Raw genomic sequence first — 23,466 nt, forward strand, 5'->3', positions numbered from 1 at the left:
AGTGATGCCTTGATTCTTATTTTCCTTTTGTTCCCTGGGTATGTCGTATCAAAAACCCTGTGGAGGGTAGAGGCAAGTGGCAGGCATGACTTAGATATGCCTGGGACCCTTTACTTTCATAGAAAAACCCTCTAATTCTAAAGTATGTACAGTCAGGAAAGTGCATTATAAACAGAATATATCATTGACAATGAATGTTGAACCAGAGAGACACATAGTTACATTACAAATATTTATACAAAATTTAAAGGATCAGAAAAGAAAAAATATTAATGATTTTGAAATATGGATACATTACCTGGAAAAAATCTGGGTTGGGTATTCTTAAATTTTTTTCCACTAATATCCTACTTTATTCTCCCTAACACAAAAGATTATTCAAGGGAATACTAAGACAGAGGTTCTTTCAGAGTAAGTTGGTGATATCTTGACGTTGCAGAGAAAGGGTTCTGCCTCCTTTACCAAAAAAAAAGCCTAAGAACTCAGCAATGAGTGGTGTCAGCTAATGATAATCAGTATTTGGAAATTCTTCAGTATTAGGCTGTGTTCTGGCATTTCTCATATCTCACACCCCCATTTACTCGCCTAAGGTCTCAGCAGTAACAAAATCTATGGTACCATCCACCAGGAAGCAAGTGATCAACCAGGGCAGGCTTGAGGATGAACTGGTTGGGACTGGCTGGGGACTCCAGATTGAAACTGCTTCAGCTCAAGATTACTTTAAGGTATAGCTAACATAAATAAGAAAGAAAGCAAGAAAAAATATTAGTGGCTATTTTGCTGTGGACAGTGGAATCACTACTTTTCTAGAGCTTCTCTTTCACGTCAACTTTTTTTTTTTGAGATGGAGTCTCGCTCTGTCACTGAGACTAGAGCGCAGTGGCGCAGTCTCAGCTCACTGCAACCTCCACCTTCCAGGTTCAAGTAATTCTCCTGCCTCAGTCTCCTGAATAGCTGGGACTACAGGTGCCCACCACTGTGCCTGGCTAATTATTGTATTTTTAGTAGAGACAGGGTTTCACTATCTTGGCCAGGCTGGTGCCGAACTCCTGACCTCAAGTGATCTGCCTGCCTCGGCCTCCCAAAGTGCTGGGATTACAGGCATGAGCCACCGTGCCCGGCCATCTTTCACTTCAACTTCTAAGATTTATGTCTCTTGGCTACTGCAGTTTCTTAACTGGTAGAAACTGGAGGGAAAATGTTAGTACTAAACATGAGACTAAAGTAGACAGTAGACAGACTATTTTTATTATTAAGTTTCTACTGGACTTGGCAAAAACATTACAAACTTTTTGAGTTATAGCAAAATTGGTAATCCTTTGAAAATGGGAATGCATTTCAGAATAGAGTGCCCTTCAATGATAAGATGAGCAAGATAGGAAGGCAGTTAAAAGAAGAAGTAATAGAAACATAAAATTGGAAAAAGTAGGTGGCATAATTTCATTTTCAAGTTCAATTACCTGCATCAATATTTGGAAACAGAACTAGGGTCCGCTTGTTAAATGAGATAAGTGCATCCAATGTTAATTCAAACATTTTTATGGAATGCTTAATGTCAGTGGTCACAGGGTGCTGTAGTGCAACAATGTAATCTTTAGATTTTACATCATCACCTGTTTAAAGAAAATCAAACCACATTGCTTCATTAGTTAAGAATCTTAAAAGAGAAAGAAGCAAATTCAGAAAGCAAGATTCCAAGTCTGCGCTTTTAAAAATTCTAAGATAGAAACAATTTGTCAAATTGTGAGCAGGGCATCCAAATTAGAGTCAAATGATAAGAACTTACAGCAACAAATCCAAGGATTCAGCAAACTTAACATTTTACAAAGACATGGTGCCACAAACATAACTTTAAATAGCAGGCGCTAGAAATTCACTGTTTTAAAATCCAAACTATTCCAAAGCACTGGAAAAATGTGACTCTTCCCAACGTCTAACTAATGTTTTTAGTGAGTATTCAGCAATATCAATGAATAATAATGTTACAGATCATGGCATTTTGAGGCTGAACAAGCATTAAACATATTTCCTAGAATGCACAGGAGCTTCCCTATACCATCACCTACCAGATTCAAGTGGCAAATGTTTCTAATTCTGTTAAAGGACTAGGAGAATTTCGCTCATCCCTAGGCTGGGATCCCAAGGACAGTTCCTCAGCAAAAATTTAAAATGTAAAAAGTTTAGATTGACAGTGCTATGTCAAACAATGCAAGATATTTATCAATAGGGCCTATATTATCCCATAAAACTGAAAGTGAGCTCCACTCACTTTTTTTAAATTACTTTTTCCATAAGTTATTGGGGTACAGGTGGTAATTGGTTACATGAGTAAGTTCTTTGGTAGTGATTTGTGAGATTTTGGTGCACCCATCACCTGAGAAGTATACACTGCACCATTATTTGTAGTCTTCTATCCCTCACCCCCTCCCACTCTTCCCTCCAAGTCCCCAAAGTCCACTGTATCATTCTTAGGCCTTTGCGTCCTCATAGCTTAGCTTCCACATATCAGTAAGAACATACAATGTTTGGTTTTCCATTCCTGAGTTACTTCACTTAGAATAATAGTCTCCAGTCTCATCCAGGTCACTGCAAATGCTGTTAATTCATTCCTTTTTTATGGCTGCATAGTATTCCATCATATATATACACTACAGTTTCTTTATCTGCTTGTTGATTAACAGGCATTTGGGTTGGTTCCATGACTTTGCAGTTGTGAATTGTGCTGTTATAAACATGCATGTGCAAGTATCTTTTTCAAATAATGACTTCTTTTCCTCTGTGTAGATACCCAGTAGTGGGGTTGCTGGATCAAATGGTAGTTCTACTTTTAGTTCTTTAAGGAATCTCCACACTGTTTTCCATAGTGGCTGTACTAGTTTACATTCCCACCAGCAGTGTAAAAGTGTTCCCTGTTCACCACATCCACACCAGCATCTACTGTTTTTTTATTTTTTGATTATAGCCATTCTTGCAGGAGTAAGGTGATATCACATTATGGTTTTGATTTGCATTTCCCTGATCATTAGTGATGTTTAGCATTTTTTCATATGTTTGTTGGCCATTTGTATATCTTCTTTTGAGAATTGTCTATTCATATCCTTAGCCCACTTTTTGATGGGATTGTTTTTTTCTTACTGATTTGAGTTCATTGTAGATTCTGGATATTAGTCCTTTCTCAGATGTATAGATTGTGAAGATTTTCTCCCACTCTGTGGTTGTCTGTTTATTCTGTTCCTTTTGCCGTGCAAAAGCTCTTTAGTTTAATTAGGTCCCAGCTATTTATCTTTGTTTTGATCATATTTGCTTTTGGGTTCTTGGTCATGAAATCCTTGCCTAAGCCAACATCTAGAAGGGTTTTTCCCATGTAATCTTCTAGAATTTTTATAGTTTCAGGTATTAGATTTAAGTCCTTAATCCATCTTGAGTTGATTTTTGTATAAGGTGAGAGATGAGGATCCAGTTTCATTCTTCTACATGGGGCTAGCAAATTATCCCAGCACCACTTGTTGAAAAAGGTCTCCTTTCCTCACTTTATATTTTTGTTTGATTTGTCAAAGATCAGTTGGCTGTAAGTACTTGGGTTTATTTCTGGGTTCTCTATTCTGTTCCATTGGTCTATATGCCTGTTTTTCTACCAGTAACATGCTGTTTTGGTGACTATGGCCTTATAGTATAGTTTGAAATCAGGTAGTGTGATGCCTCCAGATTTGTTCTTTTTGCTTAGTCTTGCTTTGGCTATAAGGGCTCTTTTTTGGTTCCATGTGAATTTTAGAATTATTTTTTCTAATTCTGTGAAGAATAATGGTGGTATTTTGATGGGGATTGCATTGAATCTGTAGATTGCTTTTGGCAGTATGGTCATTCTTGCAATATCAACTCTACCCATCCATGAGCATGGGATGTGTTTCCATTTGTTCATGTTGTCTATGATTTCTTTCTTCTCTTTTCTTTTTTGAGATGTTGTCTCACTCGTGTTGCCCAGGCTGGAGTACAGTGGTGTGATCTCGGCTCACTGCAACCTCCACCTTCCAGGTTCAAGTGATTCTCCTGCCTCGGCCTCCCAAGTAGCTGGGACTACAGGTACACACCACCACACCCAGCTAATTTTTTTATTTTTAGTAGAGTCGGGGTTTCACCATGTTGGCCAGGCTGGTCTCAAACTCGTGACCTCAAATGATCCGCCCGCCTCAGCCTCCCAAAGTGCTGGGATTACAGGCTGCACCCAGCCTATGATTTCTTTCAGCAGTGTTTTGTAATTTTCCTTGTAGAAGTCTTTTGACTCCTTGGTTAGGTATATTCTTAAGCATTTTATTTTATTTTATTTTGCAGCTATTGTAATAGGGGTTGAATTCTTGGTTTGATTCTCTGCTTGGTCGCTGCTGGTGTATAGAAGAGCTACTGATTTGTGTACATTAATATTGTATCCGGAAACTTTGCTGAATTCTTTTATAAGTTCTAGGAGCTTTCTGGAGCTGTCCTTAGGGTTTTCAAGGTAAACAATCATATTGTCAGCAAAGAGGGACAGTTTGACTTCCTCTTTACTGATCTGGATGCCCTTTCCTTCTCTTGTCTGATTGCTCTAAGACTTCCAGTACTATGTTGAAAAGGAGTGGTGAGAGTGGGCATCCTTGTCTCGTTCCAATTATCAGAGGGAATACTTTCAACTTTTCCCCATTCAGTATTATGTTGGCTGTGGGTTTTATTACATTAAGGTATGTCCCTTGTATGCCAATTTTGCTGAGAGTTTTAATCATAAAGAGATGCTGGATTTTGTCGAATGCTTTTTCTGCATCTATTGAAATGATCATGTGATTTTTAATTCTGTTTATGTGGTGCATCACATTTACTGACTTGTATACATTAAACCATCCCTGCATCCCTGGTATGAAACCCACTTGATCATGATGGATTATCTTTTTGATACGTTATTGGATTTGGTTAGCTAGTATTTTTGTTAAGGACTTTAGCATCTATGTTCATCAAGGATATCAGCCTATAGTTTTTTTTTTTATGTCCTTTCCTGGTTTTGGTATTAGGGTAATGGGGGCTTCACAGAATAAATTAGGGAGGGTTCCTTCTTCCTCTATCTTGTGGAATAGTGTCAAAAGGATTGGTACCAATTCTTTTTTGAATGTCTGGTAGAATTCTGCTGTGAATACATCTGGTCATGGAATTTTTTTTGTTGGTAATTTTTAAATTACCATTTCCATCTTGCTACTTGTTACCAATCTGTTCAGGGTATCTAATTCTTCCTGATTTAAGCTAGTAGGGTTGTATTTTTCCAGGAATTTGTTCCCCTCTTCTAGGTTTTCTAGTTCATGTGCGTAAAGGTGTTCACTGAATGATCTTTTGTATTTCAGTGGTTGTCAGTTGTAATATCTCCTGTTTCATTTCTTAGTGAGGTTATTTGGATTTTCTCCCTTTTTTTCTTGGTTAATCTTGCCAGTGATCTAACAGTTTTATTTATCTTTTCAAAGAACCAGCTTTTTGTTTCATTTACTTTCTTTTTGTTTGTTTTTTGAGACAGAGTCTCAGTCTGTCGCCCAGGCTGGAGTGCAGTGGCACGATCTTGGCTCACTACAGCCTCTGCCTCCTGGGTTCAAGCAATTCTCCTGCCTCAGCCTCCTGAGTAGCTGGGACTACAGGCCTGTGCCACCATGGCCAGCTAATTTTTGTATTTTTTAGTAGAGACCAGGTTTCACCATGTTGGCCAGGATGGTCTCAATCTCCTGACCTCGTGATCTGCCCGTCTCAGCCTCCGAAAGTGCTGGGATTTTTTTTTTTTTTTTTTTTTTTTTTTTTGAGACGGAGTCTCGCTCTGCCGCCGAGGCTGGAGTGCAGTGGCCGGATTTCAGCTCACTGTAAGCTCCGCCTCCCGGGTTTACGCCATTCTCCTGCCTCAGCCTCCCGAGTAGCTGGTACTACAGGCGCCCGCCACCTCGCCCGGCTAGTTTTTTGTATTTTTTTTAGTAGAGACAGGATTTCACCGTGTTAGCCAGGATGGTCTCGATCTCCTGACCTCGTGATCCGCCCGTCTCGGCCTCCCAAAGTGCTGGGATTACAGGCTTGAGCCACCACGCCCGGCCAACCAAAGTGCTCGGATTACAGGCGCGAACCACTGTGCCTGGCAGCAGTTTCTTTATGAAAGAAGGATGGCAAAGTGGCAAAAACTAGAAGTCTTTTTAGGGGGAAAAGTAAAACGCAAGACAATAAGCCAGAACAACTCATCCCTGGCAATAATACATTTCATACAAAGTTTGCACCTGCTTCTCCACCTGCACTTCTGATATTATTACCGGTCTGTCTTTGTATCTATCCATAATTCAACAGCCTCAGCCCTTTCATAAATCCTCTCCATAAAGGCATTTTGTTTTCTGTTGTAAAGTCCTATATTTACTGTGATATACCTTTCATTGTTAGGAATTTAACATGCTTTTTTAACTTTGCTAATTTTAAAATTAAGATTGTAATACATGAACATTCTGGTTACAAAGCTGCAATGTTATATACTGCCTACCCAACCCTATCTTCTTATAAGCAGAGTGATAACATGAGAAGTTCCACATCAAGGTTGGGTGCAGTGGCTCACGCCTGTAATCCCAGCAGTTTGGAGGGCCGAAGGGGGCGGATCACCTGAGGTCAGGAGTTCGAGACCAGCCTAGCCAACATTGTTAAGCCTCATCTCTATTAAAAATACAAAAATTAGCCGGGTGTGTGGTGGTATGCACCTGTAGTCCCAGCTACTCAGGAGGCTGAGGCAAGAGTATTGCTTGAACCCGGGAGCCAGAGGTTGCAGTGAGCCAAGACTGTGCTAATGCACTCCAGCCTAGGTGACAGAGCTCCAGTCTTGGCAACAGAGCAAGACTCTGTCTCAAAAAAAAAAAAAAAAAAAAAAAAGAAGTTGCACATCAAGAAGCAGGCACAGATTTTATACAGAATGTATTACTGCCCAGTGGTAGATGGCTCTGCCTCATTGTCTTGAGTTTTCTTTTTCACTGGTTTAAAGATTTAAACAAACAAACAAACAAAAATGCAGTTTTAGCTAGTCTGTTGTCCTTCTTTTCATAAAGAACTGCTTAAATTGTCCCAAATAGGACCTTAAGCCCTACAAGTACCATTCAATTTTGCTACATTCTGCTTTCTAATGGTTATTTGCTGGTTTTTGTTTTGTTTTGAGATGGAGTCTCACTCTGTTGCCAGATTGGAGTGCAGTGGCGCGATCTTGGCTCACTGCAACCTCTGCCTCCTGGGTTCATGTGATTCTTCTGCCTCAGCCTCCCGAGTACCTGGGACTACAGGCGTGCGCCATCTGGCTCAGCTAATTTTTGTATTTTTAGTAGAGATGGGGTTTTTACCATGTTGGCCAGGATGGTCTCAATCTCTTGACCTCATGATCCACCCGCCTCGGCTCCCAGAGTGCTGGGATTACAGGCATGCGCCACCGCGTCTGCCCTGGGTTTTATGCTTTTTTTTTTTTTTTTTTTTGAGACGGAGTCTCGCTTCTTCACCCAGGCTGGAGTGCAGTGGTGCAATCTTGGCTCACTGCAACCTCCCTGGGGTCAAGCAATCCTCCTGCCTCAGCCTCCCAAATAACTGGGAGTACAAGCACGTGCCAGCGCGCCTGGCTAATTTTTGTATTTTTAGTAGAAATGGGGTTTCACCATGTTGGCCAGGCTGGTCTCCAACTCCTGACCTCAAGTGATTCACCTGCCTGGACCTCCCAAAGTGCTGAGATCACAGGCGTGAGCCACTGCACCCAGCCAAAACTACTGTTTTGTTTTTTTGAGACAGGGTCTTATTCTGTCACCGAGGCTGGAGTGCAGTGGCACAATCATGGCTGACTACAGTCTTGACCTCCTAGACTCAAGTAATCCTCCCACCTCAGCCTCCAGAGTAGCTGGGACTACAGGCATACACCATCATACCTGGCTGATTTTTGTATTTTTTGTAGAGACAGAGTTTCACCATGTTGCCCAGGCTGTTCTCAAACTCCTAGGCTCAAGTGATCTGCCCACTTTGGCCTCTCAAAGTACTGGGATTATAGGCATGTGCTACCACATCTGGCACATTATTATTTTCTATTCATTATAAGTTTTTCAGTAATACAAGTTTTCCAGAATACATATGGAACTAATGGTATAATTAGAACAGAATCCAAGAGTGTTTCATTGGAAACATACAAAAAGGACTGAAGAGACAGAAGGTTGTTCCACCAGCATTATCTAGATGATCCCTTGATAACTACAAATCTGTCCAAGGATAAGAAATGTTTAGAATGGGCCAGGTGCGGTGGTTTATGCCTATAAACCCAGCAGTTTGGGAGGCTAAGGCAGGAGGATTGCTTGAGCCCAGGAATTCATGACCAGCCTGGGCAAAATCGTGAGACCCCATCTCTACAAAAAAATTTTAAAAATTAGCTGGGCATGGTGGCACATGCCTGTAGTCCCAGCTACTCAGGAGGCTGAGATGGTAGGATCACTTGAGCCCAGGAGGACAAGACTGCACCACTGCACTCCAGACTGAACAACAGAAATATGTAGAATGGTTTATGTTATATAGCAGGAAAGCCCAATTCCTTTACTGATGTAACAATCTAGATTAAAAATATACAAAATCTCTTTGCTTATTCAATTTTCTTTTTCTTTCTGTTTGTTATTGTTTTTTGTTTTGTTTTGTTTTGTTTGAGACAGGGTCTTACTCTGTCACCCAGGCTAGAGTGCAGCAGTGTAATCACAGGTCACTATAGCTGCAACTGCTCAGGCTCAAGTGATCCTCCCATCCCAGCCTCCCAAGTAACTAGGACTACATGCATGCACCACCACACCCAGCTAATTTTCTTATTTTTTGTAGAGACGGGGTCTTGCTATGTTGTCCAGGCTGGCCTTGTAACTCCTAGGCTCAAGCAATACTCCCACCTCAGCCTCCCAAAGTGCTGGGATTACAAGGTGAGCCACCCTACCTGACCCAACCAAATCAATTTTCTGCTCATTAATTTTATAATTCAATAGATCTGCCTTTTAGAAATGAAAGGTCCTAAATAGATTATTAGTCCTAATTTGTCCCCTAGGTAGTACTCTTACTATAAATTAACCAACCGACATTCTGTTTGTAAACTTGGTTTTTTTTTTTTTTACCTCTTATTAGCAAAAGATAATTTCTAGGAAGCTAGAGCACTGAACATTAAAAATGTTGGAACATAAGGCTTATTTACAAAGATATACTCTAATGCTACAACTATGACTTTTGCTTTTTGATAATAATCATCATAATCCCTTACATTAACAAGTACTTATGACTTACTGCTTCCAACATTCATAATCTCAACAATCCTATAAGAAAAGCATTAAAAATAAAAATGACCATTTTGCCAATGTAGTAAAAAAATTCAGAAAATCAGGCCAGGTGCGGTGGCTCACACTTGTAATCCCAGCACTTTGGGAGGCTGCGGTAGGCGGATCACCTGAGGTCAGGAGTTCGAGACCAGCCTGGCCAACATGGCAAACCCTGTCTCTACTAAAAATATGAAATCACCCAGGCATGGTGGCATGTGTCAGTAATCCCAGCCACTCAAGAGGTTGAAGCAGGAGAATCGCTTGAACCTGGGAGGTGGAGGTTGCAGTGAGCTGAGATTGTGCCACTGCACTCCAGCCTGGATGACAGAGCAAGATTCTGTCTCAAAAAAAAAAAAAAAATCAGAAAATCAAACATAAAAACACCCATAATCCCACACCAGAAATAAATATAATAAATGACTTGGTGTACATACTTCCTAACCATTCCATTATTACAATTTTTATTAAAATGGCATATTATGGCTGGGCACAGTGGCTCACACCTGTAATCCCAGCATTTTGGGAGGCCAAGGTGGGCAGATACTTGAGGTCAGGAGTTTGAAACCAGCCTGGTCAACGTGGTGAAATTAAAAATACAAAAATACAAAAATTAGCCAGTTGTGGTGGCACACGCTTGTAATCCCAGCTACTGGGAAGGCTGAGGCAGGAGCATCACTTGAACCCGGGAGGCAGAGGATAGAGTGAGCCGAGATCATGCCACTGCACTCCAGCCTGAACAACAGAGCAAGACTCCATCTCAAAAAATTAAATAAGGCCGGGCGCAGTGGCTCAAGCCTGTAATCCCAGCACTTTGGGAGGCCGAGATGGGTGGATCACGAGGTCAGGAGATCGAGACCATCCTGGCTAACATGGTGAAACCCCATCTCTACTAAAAAATACAAAAAAAAACTAGCCGGGCGAGGTGACGGGCGCCTGTAGTCCCAGCTACTCGGGAGGCTGAGGCAGGAGAATGGCGTGAACCCGGGAGGCGGAGCTTGCAGTGAGCTGAGATCCGACCACTGCACTCCAGCCTGGGCGACAGAGCAAGACTCCGTCTCAAAAAAAAAAAAAAAAAATTAAATAAATAAAATGAAATGGCATATTATAATTTTATAGCTCCCCCCTTTACATATTAGGATCGTTCTTATAACTAATATATTTAATGGATTAAAGCATTCCATTCTATAAATATAGCAGAGATTTCTAAAAATCAATCCACTAAGCCTTTTCGCAGAAAAGGTGAACCTAGAGAGATAAAGTCATACCATAGGGCAAGGTCTATGAACTAAAACCTTGGCCTTCTCATTGCTAAGAGTATTCTATCCATAATAGTTTCCAAAAAGATTGAAATAGACGGAACATTTTCTGACAAAAACAGCCATTAGACTGCCTAAAATCTGAGATACGCACCTAGCCACATGCGAATGATGCTCATGTAGTCTTTGTTCTTGGCTGAGAGAAGTTTGTCGTAAGAAGGACAGCCTGCCAGAAGGATGCGATCATGGTCCTCACACATGGATATCAGGTGCTGCTCTGCACTGCGGGTGCAGCACACATGATAATGAGCCAGTTTTGTTATGGCATGTCTAATAGAGTCATCAATGGTCCCACTGACTTCCCCACCTTCAATGTGAAGGATTCGGATGTTCATCAAGGCAGCAGATGTGGCCAGAGCCAGGGCATCAAACCTGTCTCCATGAACAATCATGATATCAGGCTTCAGGCGATTAAGGACATCTGGCAGCTTCACTAGGGCCAGGCCTACTGACTCCACCATGGCTGCCTCATCTTCTCCCCTCACAATTGTGTGCAGCCTGGTGTTAATGTCAAAGTCATCTTGTTCAATCATTCTATATGTATTTCTAAAACCAGGAAGAAATAAAGATTTAAGAACATGTTCTTAAACACAGAGCCATAACATACAAGAAAAGCAATCTAACACCAACCCTGAAGTGAGAAACATTAAAATAAATAAATTTAAGTATAACTTACAAACATAAAAAGCATAGACCATAAATGTAAACAGCCTGATTAAGATTCTTTTTTTTTTTTTTGAGATGGAGTCTTGCTCTGTCGCTCAGGCTGGAGTGCAGTGGCGTGACCTTGGCTCACTGCAAACTCTGCCTCCCGGGTTCAACCGATTCTCCTGCCTCAGCCTCCTGAGTAGCTGGGACTACAGGCATGTACCACCACACCCAGGTAATTTTTCTATTTTTAGTAGAGATGGGGTTTTGGCATGTTGGCCAGGCTGGTCTTGAACTCCTGACCTCAGGTGCTCTACCCACCTTGGCCTACCAAAGTGCTGGGATTACAGGCGTAAGCCACTGCACCCGGCCAGAGAATTTTTTTATTAGGAAGAAAGAGACTAAACTTTTAACAGTGGTCAGCACTTTTTATATACACTTAGGGGAAAATGTTCTTTACCCTTTTTAAAATTTTTTTGAGACACAGTCTCGCTCTGTCGCCCAGGCTGGGGTGCAGTGGTGCGATCTCGGCTCACTGCAACGTCCACCTCCCAGGTTCAAGCGATTCTCCTGCCTCAGCCTCCTGAGAAGCTGGGACTACAGGCGTGTGCCATCACACCCAGCTAATTTTTGTATTTTTAGTAGAGACAGGGTTTCACGATGATGGCCAGGATGGTCTCAATCTCTTGACCTCGTGATCCGCCCACCTCCGCCTCCCAAAGTGCTGGGATTACAGGTGTGAGCCATCGCGCCCAGACAGCCCTTTTCTCTTTAAGAAAACATTTCACGGTGAAAAGTCTCTCACTTTTGTCTCCCAATCATCCAATTCTTCTCCCCGGAAGCAGCCAATTTCTTGTGTTAGAATGTACTTTAAACATGCATTTTCATTAAGTACTAATCAAATTTCCTATTTAACGGTCTCATCAGATAACTATTTTTCCACCCTTGGTAACTGTGGTAGGCAGATAAAAAACCTACTACCATTTCCCTGAGAGCCTCTCTTCCACTAGTCTTCCTGTCAAAGCTTTCTCCCAGCAGTTAAGAGAACCCACTCAGACTTTCATCTCAGGTTCTAGCTAAAATTTCTATTCTACCGAGAGGATGCTCCTAAATAGCCAGAATTCTTTTTTTTTTTTTTTTTTTTTTTTGAGACGGAGTCTCGCTCTGTCACCCAGGCTGGAGTGCAGTGGCCGGATCTCAGCTCACTGCAAGCTCCGCCTCCCGGGTTTACGCCATTCTCCTGCCTCAGCCTCCGGAGTAGCTGGGACTACAGGCGCCCGCCACCTCGCCCGGCTAGTTTTTTGTATTTTTTAGTAGAGACGGGGTTTCACTGTGTTAGCCAGGATGGTCTCGATTTCCTGACCTTGTGATCCGCCCGTCTCGGCCTCCCAAAGTGCTGGGATTACAGGCTTGAGCCACCGCGCCCGGCTCATTTTGTATTAAAAAAAAATCTATGGATCCCTGAGCTATCCATTAAGTTTCTTCTCTACTCTTTAAGTATTTCCTAATAGTGAATTCCTACCTTGTTTTTAAAGAATAGTCTGAAAAGGACAATTTTATTTTAATGCAAGGTTCTTTCACTATATTTGTGACCCTCTTTGGAGACTGCATTAATGTATTCATGCCACAAGGGTGCACTAAATGCCTTTTTATTATATACATCAAGATGTATATAATACACCTTGTTCTCTCAAAAATTGTCCAACCTTTGTTTTTTTGCTGTTGCTGTTGTTTTTTTCTTTTTTTTTGAGACGGAGTCTCACTCTTGTTGCCCAGGCTGGAGGGCAGTGGTATGATCTCGGCTCACTGCAACCTCTGCCTCCTGGGTTCAAGCGATTCTCCTACCTCAGCCTCCCAAGTAGCTAGGACTAGGCATGTGCCACCACAACTGGCTAATTTGTTTTTTTGTATTTTTAGTAGAGACGGGGTTTCACCATGTTGGCCAGGCTGGTCTCGAACTCCTGACCTCAAATGATCCACCCACCTCAGCATCCCAGAGTGCTGGGATTATAGGCGTGTGCCACCACACCAGGCCCAACTTTCACTTTTTAAATGTAGCCTGTGATTAATAACAAACCTAATGTCACCAAAATAAATGCCAATGGTCACAGTAATGTAACTCTCTACTTTACCTTGCAGTTTAGATTTTTAAAATCTTGTTCCATATCTACTACTTTATATGCTGTTGGCCTATAAACCAGTTTTAAAGACTTGCCATTAGAGCTCACAAAACAGATTAATGGAATCACATTGTTATGTGCATATAATGTGTATTTATAAGTGGCATTTCTTTGAATGTAACAACTAATAACTAACAGTAATATTTTTATAGCTACCATTTATCAATCATCTACTAAGCAGCATCATTGTGATGGATGCTGTATATCATGATCTCCATTCCTCACAATAATTTACAATATAAGTTTTCACTACATTTTATAATGAGGAAACTGAATCTCAGAGATGCTAAGTGACTTCTCTAAGGCCACATAAAAACTAAGCAGCAGAACTGGAATTTGAAGCTGGGCCTATATGGCTTGGCTAACAAAACCCAAGCTCCTTCTAGCACACTGTTGCAATGAAGAATAAGAAAATGCTTTCGTCTTACCCATAGTCATCTATCAGGTGAGAGCCAAGTACCACAACATCAAGTTCAAAGAACTCAGGTTCAGTTTTAATGCCAAACATGATCGGGGCAAGTTTAGAATAATCTGCACGGTTACAAGTAGCAACACAAACCCGCAGCTTTCGGTTATTTCCATTCTTCTCCATGATCTGCTTGTTTCGTTTTGAGAGGTTCTTAAAATAGAGTTCCTGAAATTGCCAAAATAAAAACTTTATAATCAGAATAACTCCTAGATATAACTAAACTTTAAACTTCTCTAAATCAGAAAGAGAAATTTTCAGTCTCAAGTCCTTAACCACTATTTAATATAGTGATTCTTAATCTTTTTATACACCTCCACTTCTATGTGACTCTCCCATTGGTATATCCAGAGTTAAGAAACTCCAAGACTGGGCGCAGTGGCTCACATCTGTAATCCCAGCACTTTGGGAGGCTGAGGCGGGTGGATCACGAGGTCAGGAGATCAAGACTATCCTGGCTAACACGGTGAAACCCGTCTCTACTAAAAATACCAAAAAAAAAAAAATTAGCCTGGCGTGGTGGCGGGCGCCTGTAGTCCCAGCTACTCTGGAGGTTAGGGCAGGAGAATGGTGTGAACCCGGGAGGCGGAGCTTGCGGTGAGCTGAGATCATGCCACTGCACTCCAGCCTGGGCGACAGAGCGAGACTCTGTCTCAAAAAAAAAAAAAAAAAAAAAGAAAAAAAAGAAACTCCAGCATACTAACTATAACACCACCCCATCCTCTCACACTCAAGAAAACACATTGGAATGCCATTAAGAAGGAGTGAGATAAATCAGCTCTTGTTTAAAATGTGAGCAAATATCAGCTCTTTATTATTAAAAATTACTTGCCATAACTCACAGATGAGCCCAACATAGCAGGTTGTCACAAAATCAGTGGTTGAGAACCACTGATCTAGTTCAACTCCCATCACTTTATAGAAAGGGTAACACACGTCTTGAGAGGGAAAATTACTGCCCCAACATTCAAGATCACGTCTCATAAGAAACACAGTCTATTCACTCTCACACTATACACTCCCTAAATACAAAGTATTGTGATTAATGCTGGGCAGGAGAAAGATAAGTAAGATAAAAACCTGACCTTCAAGCCCTCATTAGTACCTACACAGCAGTGCCAACAAAACTGACAACTCCAAATGCCTATCAGATATCTCCTGCTGTATGTCCTATAACCACCTTAAAGTCAGTGTCCCAAACTGAACTCATTTTCTTTTCCAAACCTGTTCCTCCTCAATTGTTCTCTGAGTTATGCAATTTCATTCATCCAAATGCCTTGAAATCCTTGTCTTTTCTGTTCTTCACCCCATATCTCCAAAATGCTGTCAATTCCACCCCCTAAATGTCTTTCAAATCTATCTCCTCTTCATCCTTACAAGGACTTCCACTAGTCCAGTCCCTCATTTTAGGTCTGGACGACCGTAACGCTGTCAAGTGGTTTGCCTGCCTCCTATAAACTTTCTTATTTATTTATTTCTTTATTTTGAGACAAAGTCTCACTCTGTCGCCCAGGCTGGAGTGCAGTGGCATGAGCTTGGCTCACTGCTACCTCCGCCTCCCAGATTCTAGCAATTCTCCTGCCTCAGCCTCCCGAGTAGCTGGGATTATAGGCACCCACTACCATGCTCAGCTAATTTTTGTATTTTTAGTAGAGATGGGGTTTTGCCATGTTGGCCAGGCTGGTCTCGAACTCCTGGCCTCAAGTGATCTGCCTGCCTCAGCCTCCTAAAAGTGCTGGGATTACAGGTGTGAGCCACTGTGCCCGGCCTCCTACAAACTTTCAAAGTGATCTTCCTTTCCCACTATCTCTTCCCTGCCTAAAATTACACTTACTCTGTGCCAAAGTGCCAGTCATACCAAACTGCCTCCAGTTCAACTAGTGAATCTCCATATATCTGTACCTTTATAGATGCTACCTACTTTTTCCTCAAACTTCCCTTCCCCCTTGCCTGGTCTTCTACTCATCCTTCAAAACTCAATCTAAGTGTCATCCTTTCTGGAAAGGTTTCACACAAACCTCAGGTCCTCCTCCCCCATGTTTCTCAGTTGCTGCCTTGCTCTGAGCGTATGGCCCTCCCATTCACAGATATACTATTGCTTAGCTCCACTGCTCGCTCATCCCTCCCTGCCATGCTATACCCTCCATTCAAAAAGTAAAATCAGGAGCAAGGAATGAGAGATTTGTTTTATGGAATATTTTTTAGAAGTTTTTACATTTTTGGAGACGGGATCTTGCTATGTTGCCCAAGCCAGAGTGCAGTAGCTATTCACAAGCAAGATCATAGCTCACTGCAGCCTAGAACTCCTGGGCTCAAGCAATCCCCCCACCTTCAGCCTCATAAGTAGCTGGAACTACAGGCATACACCACTGAGCCAGGCCTGGAACATGTTAAACTTCTCTAAATCAACATAAAATTTCACCTCATGGACTCTGATCTCAATGTTCATGTTTCAGTAAGTGTATCAATATTTAGAATCTGTAATTAGGAATCCAGAGACACTTCAGTAAGGATTCCAATTCTAGGGGTGCCATCCTTTAGATGAGGGTAAACTCTGAAATTCACTGGAAATTCCATTAGTAGCCCTCTGCTGTTGGTACCTCATCTCTCTCAAGCTAAAATTCTGTGACCATGCAAACTGTCCCATCATTAGGCCCACTCTGAATTTATAATCCCCAGTAAAAGCTAATTTCACCCAATGACAAACGCTTACAATATAATGAAACGGGCATTCCACCAAGAGAGTTATATTCAGAAGACCTAAGCACTATATGGTCTTTTTTGTTTTGTTTTTTTGAGACGGAGTCTCGCTGTGTCGCCCAGGCTGGAGTGCAGTGGCACAATCTCTGCCCACTGCAAGCTCCGCTTCCCGGGTTCACGCCATTCTCCTGTCTCAGCCTCCTGAGGAGCTGGGACTACAGGCGCCCGACACCACGCCCGGCTAATTTTTTGTATTTTTAGTAGAGACAGGGTTTCATCGTATTAGCCAGGATGGTCTCGATCTCCTGACCTCATGATCCGTCCGCCTTGGCCTCCCAAAGTGCTGGGATTACAGGCATGAGCCACCGCGGCCACCACGCCTGGCCTTTTTTTTTTTTTTTTTTTTTAAGGAATCTCGTTCTGCCACTCAGGCTGGAGTGCAGTGGCTCGATCTCAGCTCACTACGACCTCCGCCTCCTGGGTTCAAGCAATTCTCCTGCCTCAGCCTCCTGAGTAGCTGGGATTACAGGCATGCGCCACCACGCTGGGCTAATTTTTTGTATTTTTAGTAGACATGGGGTTTCACCATGTTAGCCAGACTGGTCTCGAACTCCTAATCTCATGATCCGCCTGCCTTGGCCTCCCAAAGTGCTGGGATTACAGGCATGAGCCACCACACCCAGCCACACTATCTAATCTTTAAAGAGACAAAAATATTCTTCCAGAAATGGTTGTCCTAAGTGTTCTTGTATATAATCCTTCCAGTGATCAAATTTGAGCTGAATAAATTGTTGGTAATATTTAATTTGCTGGGTGAGGTAAAACAAATCATTCATGGTTTGTCAGTTTGTATTTATTTTACAAAGAACAGTAAATGTTCCATCTGGCAGTACTAAAATGCTTATTTACCAGGTTACTCAAAGGTTATTCTACCTAAACTGAGAGCAAGCTGACCACATAAATAAACGGTGAAAAATACAACATTGTTACCTAGACACCTAAAAAACCTAAAAAAGTCAAAAGTTTTTTTAAGGAAAGAAATCAAATCTTAAAAATAATATTAAGGTAAAATGCCTTTTTAAGGGGAGGTTTTAAAAAATAATTTTAAATAACTCAATTTTTGATTAGGTAGTATATTCACATGGTTTAAAACTGAAAAGTCACAGGAGGTTAAGTCGCAAAAAGTCTTTTCATCTGTGTTCCCCAGCTAGCTAGTTATTTTCCCTGGAAGCAAATGGTTACTGGTTTCTTAACTGTCCTTCCATGGATAAACTATGATAATATAAATAAATATATGGCTCATGCCTGTAATCCCAACACTTTGGGAGGCTGAGGTGGGTGTATCATGTGAGGTCAGGAATTAGAGAACAGCCTGGCCAACATGGTGAAACCCCATCTCTACTAAACATACAAAAAAAAAAACCAATTAGCCAGGTGTTGTGGCACACGCCTATAGTCCCAGCTACTTGGGAGGCTGAGGCAGGAGAATCACCTGAACACATGAAGTGGAGCTTGCAGTGAGCCAAGATCGTGCCACTGCACTCCAGCCTGGGCAACAGAATGAGTCTCTATCTAAATATATATATATGTGTGTGTGTGTATATATATTATATATATGTATATATATAATGTATATATGTGTATACACACACATATATGCACTACACACACACACACGACGTATATTACAAAATTGGTAACATATTCTACAAACTGTTGGGCCAAATCTTACTTTTTTTTTTTTTTTTAATAGAGTCTCCCTCTGTTGCCCAGGCTGGAGTGCAGTGCCATGACTTTGGCTCACTGCAACCTCCACCTCCCCAGTTCAAGAGATTCTTGTGCCTCAGCGTCCTAAGTGGCTGGGATTACAGGTGCCCGCCACCACACCCACCTAATTTTTGTGTGTTTTTAGTAGAGATGAGGTTTCACCATGTTAGCCAGGCCAGTCTCAAACTCCTGACCTCATGTGATCCACCCACCTCTGCCTCCCAAAGTGCTAGGATTACAGGCGTGAGCCACCGCACCCAGCCACAAATCTTACTTTTTAAAATGCTTTTGATTATGACTCAATTAAATGGTAGAATGAGAATGTTTAAAGATATTGGAAATATCAAATCTAAAAGGGCAAAGTTTTGGAAATTGCTGGCCATCAACTTTTCAAATATACAAAGAGTTATAAGAGCCCTAAAATTTAGCAAAAACATTCAACTTTGGCGGGGCACAGTGGCTTATGCCTGTAACCCCAGCAGTCTGGGAGGCCAAGATGGGCGGATCACCTGAGGTCACGAGTTGGAGACCAGCCTGGCCAACATGGTGAAACCCCATCTCTACTAAAAATACAAAACTTAGCAGGGTGTGGTGGCGTGCACCTGTAATCCCAGCACTCAGGAGGCTATGGCAGGAGAATTGCTTGAATTTGGGAGGAGGAGGCTGCAGTGAGCCAAGATTGCGCCATGGCATTCCAGCCTGGGAGACTGATTGAGACTCCATTTCAAAAAAAAAAAAAAAAAAAAAGCTAGCCAGGCGTGGTAGCGTGTGCCTGTAATCCCAGCTGCTTGGGAGGCTGAGGCACAAGTATCACTTGAACCCAGGAGGCAGAGGTTGCAGTGAGCCGAGATCACACCACTGCACTCCAGCCTGGGCAAAAGAGTGAGACTCTATCTCAAAAATATATATATAAAAATAAAAACAAGAAATCTGGCTGGACGTGGTGGCTCATGCCTGTAATCCCGGCACTTTGGGAGGCTGAGGCAAGGACTCCTTGAAATCAGGAGTTCAAGACCAGCCTGGGCAACACAGTAAGATCCCTGTCTCTACAAACAAATTTTTTTTAATTAGCTGAGCGTGGTTGTGCACACCTGCGGTCCTAGCTATTTGGGAGGCTGAGACAGGAAGATCGCTTGAGCCCAGGAGTTTGAGGCTATAGTGAGTTATGATAGTGCCACCGCACTCCAGCCTGAATGATGGAGCAAGACCCTATCTTAAAAAAAATTAAGGCCGGGCGCGGTGGCTCAAGCCTGTAATCCCAGCACTTTGGGAGGCCGAGACGGGCGGATCACGAGGTCAGGAGATCGAGACCATCCTGGCTAACCCGGTGAAACCCCGTCTCTACTAAAAAATACAAAAAACTAGCCGGGCGAGGCGGCGGGCGCCTGTAGTCCCAGCTACTCGGGAGGCTGAGGCAGGAGAATGGCGTAAACCCGAGAGGCGGAGCTTGCAGTGAGCTGAGATCCGGCCACTGCACTCCCGCCTGGGCGACAGAGTGAGACTCCGTCTCAAAAAAAAAAAAAAAAAAAAAATTAAAATTTAAATCCAGCCTGGGGCAAGTAAATTTCCTTTTGTAAGGATGCAATCACTTTTCACTAGTACTTACAATGGACAGTCTTGAATTGAGAGAATGCAAAAAGCTGCTTTCAAGAAATGGGTTTCGGCTGGGCACAATGGCTTATGCCTGTAATCCCAGCACTTTGGGAGGCCGAGGCAGGCGGATCACCTGAGGCCAGGAGTTCAAGACCAGCCTGGCTAACATGGTGAAACCCCATCTCTACTAAAAACACAAAAAAATTAGGTGGGTGTGGTGGCGGGCACCTGTCTCTACTAAAAATACAAAATTTAGCCGAGCATAGTGGCAGGCCTGTAATCCCAGCTACTCAGGAGGCTGAGGCAGGAGAATCCCTTGAACCCGGGAGGCAGAGGTTGCAGTGAGCTGAGATCTCGCCACTGCACTCCAGCCTGGGTGACAGGAGCGAGATTCCGTCTCAAAAAAAAAAAAAGAACTGGGTTTCTCAGATCGCCAGTAAGTTCAAGATGAAGGCAAACTTGTCTATAAACCTGGCCTTAGGTAACATTGTTCTATTTTTCAGTTTATTCATATAGCCAGCTTGCTCCCAGTTTAGGTAGAATAACCTTTGAGTAATTGGTAAGTACTAGGCATTTTAGTACCGCCAGATGGAACATTTACTATTCTTTGTAAAATAAATACAAATTGACAAACCATGAATGATTTGTTTTGCCTCACAGTATTTTTTTTTTTTCTTGAGACAGAGTCTCACTCTCTCACCCAGGGGAGTGCAGTGGCGCAGTCTCAGTTCACTATAACCTCTACCTCCCAGGTTCAATCAGTTCTCCTGCCTCAGCCTCCCAAGTAGCTGGGATTATAGGTGCACACCACCATGCCTGGCTAATTTTTGTATTTTTTTAGTAGAGACGGCGTTTCACCATGTTGGCCAGGCTGTTCTCGAACTCTTGACCTCAAGTCATCTGCTTTGGCCTTGCCTCACAAAAATTAAAAATTTAAATTAAAAGCCACAAGAGGCTAAATAGCAAAAAGTCTTCTCATATGTGTTCCCCAGCTATATAATTTTTTTCCCTCAAAGAAACTATAGTACAAATTGGAAAAGGACCACTGCACTCCAGCCTGGGTGACAGAGTGAGACCCTATCTTTAAAAAAATTTAAATTTAAATAAAAAATAAAAACAAGCAATCTTTTAAATGAACATTATGAAGTAGGTGCATTGTCCAGCCCAGAGCTCAGAAAGTCAGAAGGCGGGACTGAATACTTGCATCCATTTCACTCTTCAATTCTATAATTGTACCTGAGCCACCAAAAGAAAGACAGAAAAACAAATAATAGGTGACAGATGGATGGATGACAGATGATATACAGATAGATGATAGTTTTCAGACAAGTTTGCCTTCATCTTGAACTCACTGGCAATCGCTGAAAAACCCAATTCTTGTTTTTTTTGTTTTATATTTTTGAGACAGGGTCTCATTCTGTTGCCCAGGCTGGAGTGCAGTGACACAATCTCAGCTCACCGCAACCTCCGCTTCCCAGGTTCAAGCAATTCTCCTGCCTCACCCTCCCAAGTAGCTGGGATTACAGGCATGTGACACCATGCCCAGCTAATTTCTTCGTATTTTTAGTAGAGGCGGAGTTTCATCACGTTGGCCAGGCTAGTCTCGATCTTCTGACCTCAGGTGATCTGCTGCCTGGCCTCCCAAAGTGCTGGGATTACAGACATGAGCCACCGTAACTCAATTCTTTTTTTCTTTTTTTTTTTTTTTTTGAGACCAAGTCTCACTCTGTCGCCCAGGCTGGAATGCAGTGGTGAAATCTCAGCTCACTGCAACCTTCGCTGCCTGGGTTCAAGCCATTCTCCTGTCTCAGCCTCCTGAGTAGCTGGGATCACAGGCGCCCGCCACCATGTCCAGCTAATTTTTGTATTTTTAGTAGAGATGAGGTTTTTACCATGTTGGCCAGGCTGGTCTCGAACTCCTGACCTCAGGTGATCCGCCTGCGTTGGCCTCCCAAAGTGCTGGGATTACAGGCGTGAGCCACCGCACCTCGTGGAAACCCAATTCTTAAAGGCTATTTTCTGCATTCTCTCAACTCAGGACTGTCCATTATAAATGCTGGCAAAAGGGTGTTAACACTTTCCAGAAAAATAATGTCCCACTCAACCGTGGAAAGAGTTCTTTGTGAAGAGAGTATTTTTAAGGCAATCAACTGAAAATAATGAACACTTGGTTCAAGCAGTCACTGAACAGAGGAAACAACAGTAAACATTTGCTGAGTGCTTCTGAAGTGCCAAACATTGTGCTAATAGCTTTCTTTACACGTATTAACTCATTTCATCCTCACAGCCCTCCTATTAGCCCCATTCTACAGACAGGAGGCACAGAGAAAATAATTTACTTGCCCCAAATCACTGTTTAATAGTTCATCATTGGCTGGGCGCGGTGGCTGACTCCTTTGTAACCCCAGCACTTTGGGAAGCTGAGATGGGCAGATCACTTGATGTCAGTTTAAGACCATCCTGGCCAACATGGTGAAACCCCGCCTCTACTAAAAATACAAAAAATTAGCCGGGCGTGGTGGCGGGCGCCTGTAGTCCCAGCTACTCGGGAAGCTGAGACAGGAGAATGGCGTGAATCCGGGAGGCGGAGCTTGCAGTGAGCCGAGATTGCGCCACTGCACTCCAGCCTGGGCAACACAGCGAGACTCCGTCTCAAAAATAAACAAACAAACAAATAAATAAATTAATTAATTAATTAAATAAAAATAAAAAATAAAATTTGGGGGGAAGGCGGAGAATTAACACTTCTCAAATATACAAGGAAGCCCTGACTCAGAAAGTAGAGTCAGAGCAGGGAGGAGACCTTTTAGCCCAGCCTTTTCACGCCAGGACAGCTTGCCTGCCAGGCAGCTCTCCACCCTCTCTCGCCCCGCCCCGCTCCTCAAGGGACACTCAGCATCCCCCCTGGCTGGACAGCACTGTCCCAGGGGACAAGTCAACCTGGGCCTCCCTCTACATCCCCTCCCCTGATCATCGGGGCCCACGCCGAGCCACATGGCGGAGCCCTGAACTGGGCCAAAGAGGGGCCCTATGGTGCAGGCCTGCAGGACATTGGGCGAGACCCGAGTCCAGTGTGGGCCTCTGGGCGCGATGGGGTGGAAAGTGGCCGGGGAGGGGAGGCCTGGGGCAGGAGGCCGGAGGAGGCGGCCCTGGGGGTGGGCAGGATGGTCTCCCGGAGTCCCCCGCCGCCGCGCGGCTCTCACCAGACGCAGTCAGAAGCTCCCTCCCACGCCGCCACCGCGCTCCTCGGGCGACAGCCGAACCAAGCGCCACGAAGCAGGCAGAGCGCGAGCCCGCCCCTCGGTTTCCGCGCTCGGGCGCGCGGGTAGATGACTCGTCGCTCGACCTTGTCCCCACTCCCGGCTTGCCCAGCCACGCCCACCTGGAGCGCCGAATCCGCGAGCGCGCCCTGACACTGCCCGAGAGGGCTCCCGTGATTGGCTGCCCCCGTTCCCGCCCCCCAC

General features: G+C 43.2%; 1 protein-coding gene across 5 annotated transcripts in view; it reads right to left on the reverse strand.

Moving 5' to 3' along the window:
• The window catches only part of GNE (glucosamine (UDP-N-acetyl)-2-epimerase/N-acetylmannosamine kinase), a 43,916-nt gene extending 20,563 nt beyond the window's left edge, over positions 1 to 23,353 (reverse strand). The window contains exons 1-5 of one of the 5 annotated variants that reach the window (XM_073021772.1): positions 23,206 to 23,353; positions 22,346 to 22,422; positions 13,905 to 14,110; positions 10,743 to 11,194; positions 1,461 to 1,613 (exon numbers count right to left, since the gene is read on the reverse strand). In XM_073021772.1, the coding sequence (XP_072877873.1) occupies positions 1,461 to 1,613; positions 10,743 to 11,194; positions 13,905 to 14,068 (769 nt within the window). In that variant the 5' untranslated portion in view covers positions 14,069 to 14,110; positions 22,346 to 22,422; positions 23,206 to 23,353. Of the gene's footprint in view, positions 1 to 1,460; positions 1,614 to 10,742; positions 11,195 to 13,904; positions 14,111 to 22,345; positions 22,492 to 23,205 lie in introns of all 5 variants that reach the window. The other 4 variants (XM_073021771.1, XM_073021770.1, XM_007968744.3 and 1 more) reach the window with 4 other exon arrangements.
• Positions 23,354 to 23,466: the final 113 nt, after the last annotated feature.

Source organism: Chlorocebus sabaeus, chromosome 12 (assembly GCF_047675955.1).
Source record: "Chlorocebus sabaeus isolate Y175 chromosome 12, mChlSab1.0.hap1, whole genome shotgun sequence".
Lineage (NCBI taxonomy): Eukaryota > Metazoa > Chordata > Mammalia > Primates > Cercopithecidae > Chlorocebus > Chlorocebus sabaeus.